General features: G+C 48.4%; 1 protein-coding gene across 2 annotated transcripts in view; it reads right to left on the bottom strand.

The window, feature by feature from the left end:
* LOC134346670 (pre-B-cell leukemia transcription factor 2-like) overlaps positions 1-6300 on the bottom strand; it is a 46921-nt gene extending 40621 nt beyond the window's left edge. Inside the window, exons 1-2 of one of the 2 annotated variants that reach the window (XM_063048166.1) lie at positions 5405-6300; positions 5103-5176 (exon numbers count right to left, since the gene is read on the bottom strand). In XM_063048166.1, the coding sequence (XP_062904236.1) occupies positions 5103-5176; positions 5405-5691 (361 nt within the window). In that variant the 5' untranslated portion in view covers positions 5692-6300. The remainder of the gene's footprint in view (positions 1-5102; positions 5177-5404) is intronic. The other variant, XM_063048165.1, reaches the window with a different exon arrangement.
* Positions 6301-13998: the final 7698 nt, after the last annotated feature.

Below are 13998 nucleotides of genomic sequence, written 5' to 3' on the forward strand. Positions count from 1 at the left end.
CGTTCAACAACTTTGCCTTTACCACCCTCTAAGGAAGGAGTTCCAAAGATACACCACCCTCGGTGAAGACAAAACATCTCCTCAGCTCCTTTCTAAATGGACACCTTTTGTTGAATGGCCTCCGTGGCTGTAATCATCACAAGATACCTCTTCACTCGAGACATGGAACACAGAATAGTACAGTACAGGAACAGGCCCTTTGGCCCACAATGTTGTGCTAACTCTTTAATGAAAGTACATCTTTCGGCCCAATCCCCCACCCCTAGTTCTAGGCTGTCCCACTAGAGGAAGTGGGACTCTGTCAGATATCTTCAGAGGATCAACACGTCAACATCACAGGAGGTGGTGATTTTCCTCCAATGAGTTTGTAGTTCTACTGGGGGGAGAGCTGCAGAGGGTTGGTAAGAGCATGCAGAACTGGGAAGCCATTGATTCGACAGAGATGGGCATCCATTTCAGACGGAGGCCAGGCATTTCCTTGAGGTGTAAAATCTTCAGAACTCTCCTCAAAGGCAACATTCAAGCAAGGTGTTGAAACTTTCCGTCGACCATCCCGTCGGTAAGACGGAGAGAGAAAACATGGAGTTTCTCCCCGTGACCACGTGGATTTCCCTCCCACCCCCCGGTACTCCGGATACTTCTCAGGTGCCAGTGTTGTGCAAGCCGGCCAGTGAATTGTCCGCAACGTGTGAGCAAGGGGTCAAGGGGTAGAATCTGAGGGAGAGGTCAACGGGGATGTGGAGGAAATAAAAGTGATCATTGTAAATAGGTTGACACAGAATTAGTGGAGCAAAAGGCCTCTTTCCCTGCAGTGAATCTCTGAGAAGTTTGTTTGGGACAACTCCTGCTCCTCACCCCCATCCTGAGCTTGGAGGCCCCCTACCACATGAGAAAAACCCAACAGACTCAAGCAGCCCCACCCCATATATACCTGTGGTCAGTTTCAGTTGTCTGAGGGGACGTGGAGCGGGTTGTGATGGCGTGGGGGTGGGGTGTGGAGGCAGATAGTTCCACACTGTGGCCTGCGGCGGAGCCAAGAGCTGGGCACGGGCCCAAATCCAGAGTCAGATTTCTTGGCAGAACCCTTGTCTGTTTACCAATATATTCTGCCTGAATCCACTCCCTGCCTATTGTTGAGGGAGTTGCCCTTGCCAAGTCGAGTGTTGTCTGGGAGACACCGAAGGGTAGAAGGACAAGCCCGGGTTGGAGTCTCCCCTCCCACCTCCACTGAATGCCAGCAGCTCAGCATTAACGCCAAGGGGGTAGGGGGTGCTGGATGTTGAAGGAAGAACACATTCCCAGAACTTGTCCTGGAACCTGCTGCTGCAGCTGCTCCCTGCTGCACCCTTGTCTCACCGACAGATGGGAACCCCCCACCGTCACCTCGCTGCAGACCTTCCAGTGACAGCGGAAGGTCCAAGTGGGAAGTGACAGCAGTTTGTATTATCCAGTGAGTTTCAAGCAATACAGTGAACCAGTGTGCACTGTACAGTGATCTCAGAGCAACCCACAGATCCCAGAGACATACAGTGCAGTGTCATGCTGCACCCCCAAAGTAACTGATACAATGGCCCGGTGTACACGAGAGAATGGTTCCAGAGTCATCCAGTACTCCATACAAGGAAGGTCCCAGAGTGATCCAGCGCACATAGCAATGAAATTCCCCAGAGTGATCCCATTCAGATGACACAGGACAAACGATCCTGGAGAAACCCAGCGCACCCGGTGCAGGGGTATCCTAATGATCCAGCACATAATACACCCAGCTCAATGCATCAGTGATCCCCTGCACCCCCGTGCTATGAGGACTCCAGAGTGAACTCCACACCATTCAGCAAGGACGTAGAGACATCCAATGTGCACCATGGGGGGGGGGGGGTGGTCTCACAGTACAGTGTGGACCCAGAGTGATCTAGTGTGAACCACGCACTGCAGTTCCCAGCATGATCCAGTGCACACTGTAAATCCCCAGCAACTGATCTTGGCACACAGTATACAACCAGACATTCAACGCACGTTCTCCACCAAAACCCCTGAACCCAGTGTAGTTCACATCACATATATATTAAGAGCTACAGGCTCTGGTGACCAGTGCACACTGTGCGCTCATAGTAATTACTCCCAGTGAGTGCTGATCCTAAGGTGCACACTGTACACCCAGAGTGACCGACCCCAGTGCATCAGCCTCGTTGCATCTAAATCCCGGATCTCCCTCCCCGGAAGGACTGCAGCGGCTCAAGAAGGCGCCTCCTCCCCCACTGTCTCAAGGGCAGTTGGGGATGGCGATGGCAGATCGTGAGAAATTATTTAATTAGGCATAGGCCACCTCTTGCTCTCTCTCAGTGGCACTGAGAGAGATGGGGGGGCGGTTGGAGGTGCAATGATCCAGCACAGGAAACCCATCAAATATTTTGACCCCCTTCCTATCATCCAAGCCTCCATGAGGCAAGAAGAGGTACTTGCACCCCAGGCTCGGCCAGGAGGCAGGCGGGGGCTGGGGGGAAATACCCAATCACAGGTCAGCACTACAATTCAGCCACAGTTCCCAGGAAAGCTACCACCAACAATCTAAAGACAAAATATACAGCGATCAAACTGCCACTTGTCAAAGCTTTGGCCAGTAACAATTACTTATCCACCTCTCCTGGCAGAAGCACTCCCTTCAGTTGCGTAAGACTGTCACAAGCACATTCAAAGGAGATTCCTTGGTTTATCACCGCTCCTGCCACCTCAGCACTATCCAACACAGGACCCACAGGCCCTTACTCTGGCTCCCTTGCCAATATCATTCCAGGGGTCGTTCCCAGCCGGTGTGGAATATTCCCATCCACCTGATGGGACAGCAGAGGGCCCATTATTTTGTTTACCTCTGTCAAATCTCCCCTCATTCTCCGACGCTCCAGGGAATAAAGTCCATTATACGGAGCAAGACTGTCCAGCCCCCAGACCCACGCAATCCTCTGCGCGGAAACTGGCCCCAGCACCTCTTCCCGATTACAAAGGGCATGGGGCATGGAAGGGGTGGGGTACTATGTCGTCCGGGTCCAGAGCAATCCGGGGCACCCCAGGGCAAGAAAATAAATCTAATCTTCAGTAATGCATTCAGCACAAGCACATTTGCACAAGAAGGGTGACCACATGCACGGTGGGGGGGGGGGGTGTCCGTACAAGTGAAATGTGCATAAAGGGGTCACTCGCGAGGGACTTTGCGCCTGTGCGAGGGATGGATGTGCAGGGGGAAGGCCATCTGCAAGATGAGTGTGCAATTACACAAAGGTGTCAGAAACTGCTGCAGACATCAGAACAAGCCCACAGTGGCAAAAAAAAATTACGGCAACCGTTAACACACACAATCATCACCTGAACATCCAGTTACTGCATAAATTTCACATATTTATAGAAATACAATTTTTCCAGATCATGCAAAAGAGTTTTTCATCCATTACAAAGCTGGAGATTAAACTCACGAATCAACATTCCAGGGTATACCTGCCACACTAATTCATACTGACCAAATTTACTCCCAGAGTTTGGAGACCAAAATTTTAACAAACACTCCGAATTCAATCTGAACACCACCCTCCCTCCCCATCCACCCCCCCCCACCACAGCCCTTGCCCACAAAGACAGACACATATCCACAGACAGACTTTACACCAATGTTACAGCTACACACTGGGGTCAGGCAGCAGATAGAACAAATTCAAGAGCAAGCAAACGGTTTGTCAGACCCTCCAAGGTTAACACCAGTTGTGTTGAGTGTTCCCCTGGTGCAGCACAGCAGGGTGAAGGTTACATTGCCTGCGTGTGCGAGACCACGTGACTGGGCAAGACAGCCTGTGTCTCTGGGTGTAACTCTGTATGTATCTATCTTTGTATATAGCTGTGCATCTGAGTGCCTGTGTTTGTATACATGTGGGTGCGCATCTCTGAGAGAGCCATGTGTGCCTGTGTGTATGTGTCTCCATGTGCGCTTTTTGTGTGGTGTGTACGTGTGTGTCCTTGTGTGGGTGCAAGAGTCAGTGAGTGCAAAAGTCAGCATGTGCGTGTGAGAATCTGCTTGTGTGCGAGTCTGAGAGAGAGAGTGTGAGTGTGTGAGTGTCCAGGACTCTGTGTGAGTGTGAGTCTCTCTGATGGTCTGTCTGAGGCTGTGGACATGTGTGTGAGAGCCCAGAGTCTGCAGGTGTGTGTGTGTGTAGGTGTGTGTGTGTGTGTGTGTGTGTGTGTGTGTGTGTGTGTGTAAGTCTTAAGTGTTTGTGTTGAATACATATGTGTTTGTGTGTGTCTGAAAGTTTGTGTGTCAGTGTCTGTGATGTGTGAATCTGTGCGTGAGAGAAACAGAGTTTTTGTGTGTGGCCCAGTCTGTGTGACATAGTGCGTATGTCTTGAGTCTGTGTGTCTCAGTCTCTGTGTGTAAGAGGGAGGGAGGGGGGGAGGGAGGGGGGGAGAGAGAGAGAGAGAGAGAGAGAGAGATGGAAACAGTTGCGAATGGTGGGAAGATTGCCAAAATTGCTGAAATTTGCACAGTGTTGAGGAAACTAACCAAATAAACCCTTGCAACGCCGAACAACGATCCGAAGGAAGGAGGAAAGAAAGAGAGAGAGGGTGGGGGGGGGGGGAGGGAATGGCCAAGGCCCGGAGAGAGAGAGACAGAGAGGCGGGAAGACAACAAACTGGAAAGGGAAATCTACAGAGAAAGGAGACGGGACCTGGGACATGCACTGATCAGTTTCACATGGTGGATAGGACGCAGGAAAACGCTTGGCTTTCTGCCGTCCAAGCTGCTGATCAGTGATCGGAAGCAGCGTTGTGACCCTCCCGGGAGGAGGCAAGAGAGAGAGAGAGAAAAAAGAAGAAGAAAGTCACAAAGATTTGAGAAGGGCCCAGGGACAGGCAACATACATATACACATACACACACACACCCTGGGAAAAGCAGTCTGAGCTGGCCAAGATGGCGGGCAAGAAATCTTTTTCCTTTTTGTGTGTTTCTGAGTGAGTGAGTGTATATGAGTGAGTGAAAGAGGGAGACGGACGGAGGGTGATGATCATTTTACACCCTCCCCCCACACACATAGATCCACACAGAGAGGAAGCACTCACCCGTCTTTTCCTTGATCTCACATAAAACACTGAAGAGGGCAGGTTTCATTCTGTGACAATTCAGCGCGTGTTTCCTTAAACGGGAGAAATTCACATCAACACAAAAGGCAAATAAAAACTTCTAAACGCACACTTTCGTGTGTAAAATATTCAACAATATATCTACGTATGAGGCGTTTTTAAACACAAGCGCGCACAAATACAAACAAAATCTGCAAATTTAAAGTCACAATTCAATATTTTTGAAGATGTTCATTGTTTAAAAAACAAGGAAATCGCTAAGGATTAAAAAATGAACCAACTTGGCTTGTGCTTCGTCCAGACTTTGATCTGTGATGGTCATGATCTGGTGGAGTATGTCCCCGATGTCTTGCTTCCTCCCGTCCCCATTATCCGTGGGGCTTTCGCGGAGATGGGTCGTCAGCGGCTGTAGGCCCGCCGATGCCGGGTGCACAGACATCGTTACCCCGCTGCCGCCGCCTCCTCCTCCTCCGCCTCCGCCTCCTCCGCCTCCGCCTCCCGCTCCTCCGCCGCCTCCACCACCAGCCCCGGCTGCCCGGGCCTGCATCAAGCGGCTCTGCTCTTCCATCCGGACTCGCAGGCTGAAAACTGGCCGAGGGGGGTCCAGCGTGTTCCCGAACTCACGGAGAGAAGGGAGAAAGGATGGGGGGGGGGTGAGAGAAATTTCAGGCAAATCCCCTACAGATCCGGGCAAGCGGCGAGTTTTACTCTATGCCTTCTTTTTTTTCCGCCCTCTCTCCCTCCCTCAAATGAGGAGAGAGAGAGAGAAAGAGAGAGAGAGAAAGAGAGAGAGAGGGAGAGAGAGCGAGCGAGGAGTGCAGATCAACTGAAATGTTTACTTTCTATTTTGCTTGTCAGTTTTCACGGCCTTGTCAATTCTACTCAGTTCCCAGGTCGTCGCGGCCGCGGGGTGAAATTATCCAGGACACAAATGAAATACCTTTCCTTTCCTCCTACTCCTCTCCTCTCCTCTCCTCCCCCGCTGCCGCTGCCCCCTCTCCCTCTCTTTCTTTCTCTCTCTCTCACCCTCTCTCGCTCTCTCTCTCTCTCCCCCCCCGCACAGAAGTAAAACTATCGCCGCTTACACCGTTTCTCTTCCATAATCAACTCAGTTCGTAGCTCGGCGCTGCCATTTACTTTGTGGTGTGGATAGATGTTAAGAGGGTGGGGGGGGGGAATGAAACTGATCGGGCGGGTGGGGGGAAGGGGAATGGGCTTCTTAAAGAGACACTACCTCCCGATATCTTGCCCCAAAAGAAAGTTCTCATCGAGTTGCACGATACGGAAATGGGCCCTTTTGGCCCGCTCTGTCCCTGCCAGTCTTTCTGCTCCGGACCCTTGGATCGGAACTCGCGATTCTAGATGTTTTTTAAAAGCATTATGAGAGCCTCTGCTTCCACCACCATCCCATCTGGGGGAAGAACATCGTCCTCAAAGCCCCTCCAAAGCTCCCCGCTCCTTCCTCCGTGTCCTCTGGTTTCAGGCGCTACTATCCTTGGAGGGAAAGGTTTTTTATCATCGGCCGAAATCAGCCTCTCACTATCAAGGTTCAAACTAAATTTAGTATCAAAGAACATAAACTACATATTACTACTCGGGGATTTATTTTCTTACGGGCATTCAAAGTAAATACAAAGAAACACAATGGAACTAATGTAAAAAAAAACGCGCAAGACAGAGGCCCCCAACCCACCCCAATCTCCCGTGCTCCAGAGAAATCAACCTCCAGCCTATCCAGTCACTGGAGGCTCCCTCTCAGTCATTCTCCCCAGCTCTCTCTTCAGTGCAATCATGTCCTTCCTTTGTGAGGCGTCCAGGTCTGTGTTGCTGGGGTTTTGGGTGGGGTGGGGTGGGGCGGGGCAGGGTAGCTTTTCCACAGGTTGAGAGAGGTTACTCTGAGAATTCACCCTGGGTGTTGAGGAGGCGTATAAAATCGTGAGGGGCCCAAGCCATTAAGCGGGAAAGGGTGCAGAAAAGATACATGAGGATATCCCGAGGACCGGAGGCCTTGAGGAGAGACCGGATGGCCTGGGACTGTTTTCCCTGGAGCAAAAGAGGCTGAGGTGTGACCCTACGGAGGTTTGTAAAATCACAGATAAGGTAGATGGTCACAGTCTTTCTCCCAGGACAGGGGAATCCAGAACCCGAAAGTCAGCATTTAAGGTGAGAAGGGAAAGATTCAAAGGGGACCTGAGGGGTAGCTTCTTCACACAGAGGGTCACAGAATCACAGAAAAAAGACAACACAAAAACAGCCCCTACAGCCCATCCTGTCTGTGTCAAACCCTAATCCCATTGATCTGCACCCGGCCAATACTCCTCCCATCCATGTACCTATTCGAACTTCTCTTGAACGTTGAAATCAAAATTCCATCCACTACTTGCGCTGGCAGCTCATTCCGCACTCTCACTACTCTCTGAGTGAAGAAGTTTCCCCTCAAGTTTTCCTTGAACATTTCACCTTTCACCCTCAACCCATGACCTCCAGTTGTAATCTCACCTAACCTCAGTGGAAAAAGTCTGTTTGTATTTAACCTATCTGTACCCCTGATAATTTTGTATACCTCCGTCAAGTTCCCCTCAATATTCTACGTTCAAAGGAATAAAGTCTGAATCTATTCAATCTTTCCTTATAAATCATGTCCTCCAGTTCCAGCAACATCCTTGTAAATTTCCTCTGTACTCTTTAAATCTTGTAGGCATCTTTCCTGTAGCTATGTGACTGCACACAATACTCCAAATTAGGTCTCACCAATGTCATATACAACTTCAACATAACATCCCAATTCAGTGCTCAATACTTTGATATATGAAGGCCAATGTACCAGAAGCTTTCTTAACAACCCAGTGTAGCTGTGATACCATTTTCAATGAATTATGGATCTGTATTCCCAGATCTCCTTCTTCTACCAACTCCTCAGTACCCTGCTGCTCACTGTGTGAGACATACCCTGGTTGGTTCTCAAAGTGCAAACAATTTGGTCCTCACACTTGTCTGCAAAAAATTTGATGATTCAGTTAACCACATTTTCATCCAGATCTTTGCTATAGATGACAAACACAGCACCAATCCCTGTGGCTTCCAGTCAGAGAGGCAACCCTCTACTACCACTCTCTAGCTTCTCCCACAAAGCCAATGTCTAATCTAATTTACTACCTCATCTTGTGTGCCAAGTGACTGAACCTTCTTCATTAACCTCCCATGTGGGACTTTGTTGAATGCCTTGCGAAAGTCCATGCAGACATCATCTACTGCCTTGCCTTCATCAACTTTCCTGCTAACATCCTTGAAAAACTCTATAATTTTGGTTGGACAGTACCTGTCACTCACAAAACAATTCCGATTATCCCTAATGAATCCCTGTCTTCCCAAATACTCATACATCTGCTCTCTTAGAATATCTTCCAATAACTTTCCCACTACTGATGTCAGGCTCATGGGCCTATAATTTCCTGTTTTTTTCTCAGAGCCTTTCTGAAACAGCAGAACAACATTGGCTATCCAGCAATCCCCCAGTACCTCACCTGTCACTAAGTATGATTTAAATAACTCTGCTTCGACTCCTGCAGTTTCTGCACTTGTCTCCTGTGAGGTCCAAGGGAACACCTTGTCAGGCCCTGGGGATTAATCCACTCGGATTTGCCTCAGGGTAGCAAATGCCTCCTCCTCTTTAATCTGTATAGGGTCCACGAGTTTACTGCTGCTTTGCCTCACATCTATCAACTCTGTGTCTTTCTCCTGAGTAAATACAGATGCAAAAAATCCACTTACTATCTCTTTTGGCTCCTCATTTCGAATACCATTCTGATATTCCAGCAGACTAATTACATCCCTTGCAATCCTTTTGCTCTTAACATATCTGTAGAATCTTTTAGAATTCTCCTTCACCATGTCTGCTAGAGCAACTTCATGCCTTCCCTTAGCCCTCCCAATTTATTTCTTAAATGTTCTCTTGCATTTCTTACACTACCCAAGTACGTCATTTGTTTCAACCTGCCTATACCTACTATGCACCTTTTTTTATTAACTAGGGCCTTAATATCTCTTGAAAACATAGGCTCTATACCCAATATTCTTTCATTTCATTCTAACTGGCATATGCAAGCTTTGTATTCTCAAATTTTCAGTTTTGAAGACCTCCCACTTCCAAGTACACCTTTGCCAGAAACAGCCTGTCCCAGTCCATATTTGCCAGATCCTTTTTGATACCATCAAAACTGGCCTTTCTCCAATTTGGAATATAAACCCAAGGATCAGGCCTATCTGTTTCCATAATTACCTTGAAACTAATGGCATTATGATCATTAGATGGAAAGTCTCATACCCTAAGCAGATCATGTATGGTACACTCCCTCGTTGCCACTTCTAATGTATACACAAAGGAAACTTCCTTGAACGCATTTAACAAACTCTATCCCATCTAGTCTTTTGGGAGTCCCAGTCAATATGTGGAAAGTTAAAATCCCTTACAGGATGGTGGGTATATGGAACAAACTGCCAGAGGAAGTGTTAGGGTTGGGTGCATTTGCAAATTTTAAAAGGGATTTGGACAGGTATATAGATGGGAATTGTTAAGAGGGATATGGACCAAATGTAGGCAAACACTTAGGTAGGCACCTTGGCCAGCATGGATAAGTTGGGCCGAAGGCCTGGTTACACTCCGTGTAACTCCATGGTAGGAACTAGCCCAACGGAAGTTGCAGGAACGCCGAAATAAAAACAGGACGTGCTGAGTACACTCAGAAGGTCAGGCAGCATCCGTGGAGAGAGAAGCAATACCTTGTGCTTCCTTAGACAGAGAAGGAGGCCCTTTTAGCTCATGCTGGCTCACAGAGTAATCCCACTCACCACTCAGTATCCCTGTAACCTCCTCACCTTCCCATCCACTAACAGAGGATGAGTGTAAGTGGTCAGAATAGACTCAATGGATCAAAGGTCTTAATATGGAGTCATACAACAGGCAAACAGGCCCTTCAGCCAAGCAGGCCATTAACCAGCCATTTACACTATTGGATAATAATCTCATTTTATTCTCCCACATTCCCTGATTCTGCCCCTCACTCGGGACGATTTACACTGACCTATTAACCCACCAACTCGCACACCTTTGCTCAGAGCACCCAGAAAAACCCCATACTGCAAAGAGAAAATGTGCGAACCCCTCACACAGAGAACATCAGTGGACGGGATCGAACCTGCGTCTCTTGAGCTGGAAGGCAGCATCTCTACTCACTGTGCCGCCAGTGTTTCTGGTCAAAGGTCCTTTGTCAGCTGTGGTCAGCATGGACCCCGGACACAGATAGACACAGACCCAGGGTAGAGTTGGATTTAGGCCCTGGGCAGAGGTAGAACCTGAGTAGAGGAGGGTACAGACACTGTAGAATTGGTACTGATCTGGGGTAGAGCTGAGTAAAGCTGGGTATAGACCCCGAGGGCAGGTGGGTACAGACTGGGTAGATGTATGTACATTTAAGGTGGCTGCAGACCTTGCGTAGAGGTGGGTGCAGACTCTGGTAGAGGTGGGTACAGGTGTAGAGTAGAGGTGGGCGCAGACCCTGGTAGAGGTGGGTACAGGCATAGGGTAGAGGTGGGTGCAGACCCTGGTAGAGGTGGGTGCAGGCATAGGGTAGAGGTGGGTGCAGACCCTGGTAGAGGTGGGTATAGACTGGGTAGATGTGTGTACATTTAAGGTGGCTCCAGACCTTGGATAGAGGTGGGTGCAGACCCTGGTAGAGGTGGGTACAGGTGTAGGGTAGAGGTGACTGCAGACCCTGAGAGGTGAGTACAGGCATAGGGTGGGGGTGGGTGCAGACCCTGGTAGAGGTAGGTACAGGTGTAGGGTAGAGGTGGGTGCAGACCCTCGCAGAGGTGGGTACAGGTGTAGGGTAGAGGTGGGTGCAGACCCTGGTAGAGGTAGGTACAGGCATAGGGTAGGGGGGGTACAGACCTGGGCAAGAGGTGGCTGAACACCTTGGGTTGTGATGGGTGCAGGCACCGGGAGGAGGTGGGTCCAGAACCTGGAGAGAGGGGGGCGTGGGTGATGGGTAGAGCAGGATATAACAAATACGAGAAATTCTGCAGATGCTGGAAATCCAAGGCAGCACACACAAAATGCTGGAGGAACTCGGCAGGTCGGGCAGCATCTATGGAAATGAATAGACAGTTGATGTTTCGGGCCAAGACCTTTCATCAGAGCATCAGGTCATCCAGCATTGTGTGTGTGTGTGTGTGTGTGTGTGTGTGTGTGTTGCTAAAGGAGGTTATGAACTGTATAGAGCTGGGTACAGAAATTGGGTACAAACCCCCGGATAGAGGTAGGCACAGTCTCCGTCACACAAAAAGGCCAACAACCCCGTTAATCCCATTACTCTAGGGTTTGTGTGTGTTTTAGGGGATCACCATGGACTCAGTGGGTGAAGGGTCTGATTCCATGCTGTATTTCTTCTGTGACGCTACACTGCTCCCAGCTTGAGTGCCGTGACGATACACTGTGAGGGCCAGGCTGAGTGGAACCTCGACTCCTCACCAGGAAGGCAGCATTTCTGACACTGCAACACTCTGTCAGAGCCACATTGGCCACTGTCACCTGACATCGGCAGGGTCCAGACACTGTCACTGTTAGACTCCCCTGTCAATGTGATACTAGCACTGTTAGCCCTCTCCTGTGTGAGTCTGGGGATGAACAACAATTTCTCATTCAATGTCAGCAAAACCAAAGAGACCATAAGACCTAGGACCTTATTGATAGAACACAGAACATAGAATATACTATATAACACAGAACACAGAACATAAAACATACTGTATATCAGAAAACACAGAACGTGGAACATAGAACACAAAACATAGAATGCAGAACAGAACAGCACAGAATGGGCTCTTTGGCCAACAATGCTGTGCAGACTTTAACCTACTCCTTGGAAAGTAGGAGAGGATGTCCTTATAGAGGTGTATGATATCGAAGTTCAAAATTCAAAGTAAATTTATTATCAAAGTGCATATATGTCGCCATATGTCTCAACCCTGAGATTCATTTTCTTGCTGACATACTCAGCAAATCGAAGAACCATAACAGAATCAATGAAAGAGTGCATCCAACAGGGGCACAGATAGGGTAAGCATTTATCATCTTTTTCCCAGGGAAAAGAGAACTAAAATGCCAGATGGCATAGGTTTAAAACGAAGCAGGAAAGATTTAAAAGGGATCTGAGGGGCAGCTTCTTCATGCAGGAGGTAACACACACAGAATGCTGGAGGATCTCAGCAGGTTCTTCCCACCTCCCAAAGATGCATGGAGTCAGCGGGTTAAGTTGGCAGTTGTAAATTTGCCCCGAGTTGTTATTTGAGGGGTAGGACCTGGGGTAGTTGCAGAGAGAACAAAATTGTGGGGTGGGGGAAGCTGAAACAGAATGGGGCATTGGAGGCATCAGCATTGTCGACCACACTGTACAGTTAATACTAGAACAATCAGCACTGCCTACTGTACTGACATAGATGGCACTGGATCTATAGGCACAGTCCACTACTCTGGCACTGTTAGCCCTGGAACTATCAGCACTGTCCACTGCACTGGCAGTATCAGCACTTCCAACTGGTAATTCGTTATTGGTTTATCATTTTCACATGCATTGAGAGGGGCAGAAAATCATCGGTTTTGCGTGCAGTCCAGAAAGATGAAGCCATGTATTTACATATATATTGAAGGCAGAGTTTGATAGATTCTTGATTGGTCAGGGCATGAAGGGATGTGGGAAGAAGACAGGAGATTGAGGTCAAGAGAAAAATTGGATCAGCCATGATGAAATGGCAGAGCAGACTTGATGGGCCAAATGGCCTAATTCTGCTCCTATAGCTTATGGTCTAATATAAACTCATCAGGGTATTAACAAGGAAACCAGCATTGAGAGTATAGTATAGTATTTACAGAGAAAGGAAGGTGCAAGGCCATATTGAGGTATATTGGGAGATCTATAGTTCATCTCAGTCATACAAGAGGTCCATTTAATAGCCTTACAATAGCAGGGTAGAATATGTCATTGAGCCTGGGTAGTATGTATTTTCAGGCTTTTGTGTGTTCTGCCTGATGGGAGAGGGGAGAAGAGAGGATGTCTGAGGTGGGCAAAGCCTTTGATTATGTTGGCTGCTTTACTGAGGCAGTAGGGAAGTGTAGACAGAGTCCACAGAGGGGAGGCTGGTTTCCATGATGTGCTGAGCTGCGTCCACAACTCTCTGCAGTTTCCTGTTGTACCAATACATCCAGATTGAATACTTCCTTTGTCCAGCGCACTGCTGCCATCAGCCCCGCCACTGCTACACTGGGACTATCAGCACTTCCAGTGTTACAAAGAAAACTAATGGTGGGGTAATTTCGAGTGCCTGGTGTTGGTGTTGAATGAGCATAAGGTCCAATAACAAGCGGTCAGTAGGTTAATTGAAAATATGAATTGCAACCCCCCCCCCGACTCCGTGTGTAAGTAAGCAATTGAATCTAGGGGACGATAGGTGTCAGGGAAAATCACTGGGAGGGTGGGGTAGATCACTGACTCGATGGGCTGAAAGCCTCACACACTGTAAGGAAGAATGGAATATGGAAGCTTACTCTCATCCCCAAGACAGAGTCTGCAGGCAGAGACAATCGATCCATAAATAAAAGGTTGTATTGTTTTACGACTCCAGGACTCAATGGACTTTCTCTTCAAAGCAATTTAATCCCATCAGGTCATTAGTTTACAGTTCAACAATGCTGTTCTATTTTTATTGTATTGTGCATTGCTTCACTCCATTGGCATTAAAAGGAGCTCGGCTTTTATCAAATGAGACGCCGTTGCAAAATTTGAAAACACTGAATCCCAATATTTGGCATTGTGGGAATAGA

The sequence above is a fragment of the Mobula hypostoma genome, chromosome 5 (assembly GCF_963921235.1).
Source record: "Mobula hypostoma chromosome 5, sMobHyp1.1, whole genome shotgun sequence".
Lineage (NCBI taxonomy): Eukaryota > Metazoa > Chordata > Chondrichthyes > Myliobatiformes > Myliobatidae > Mobula > Mobula hypostoma.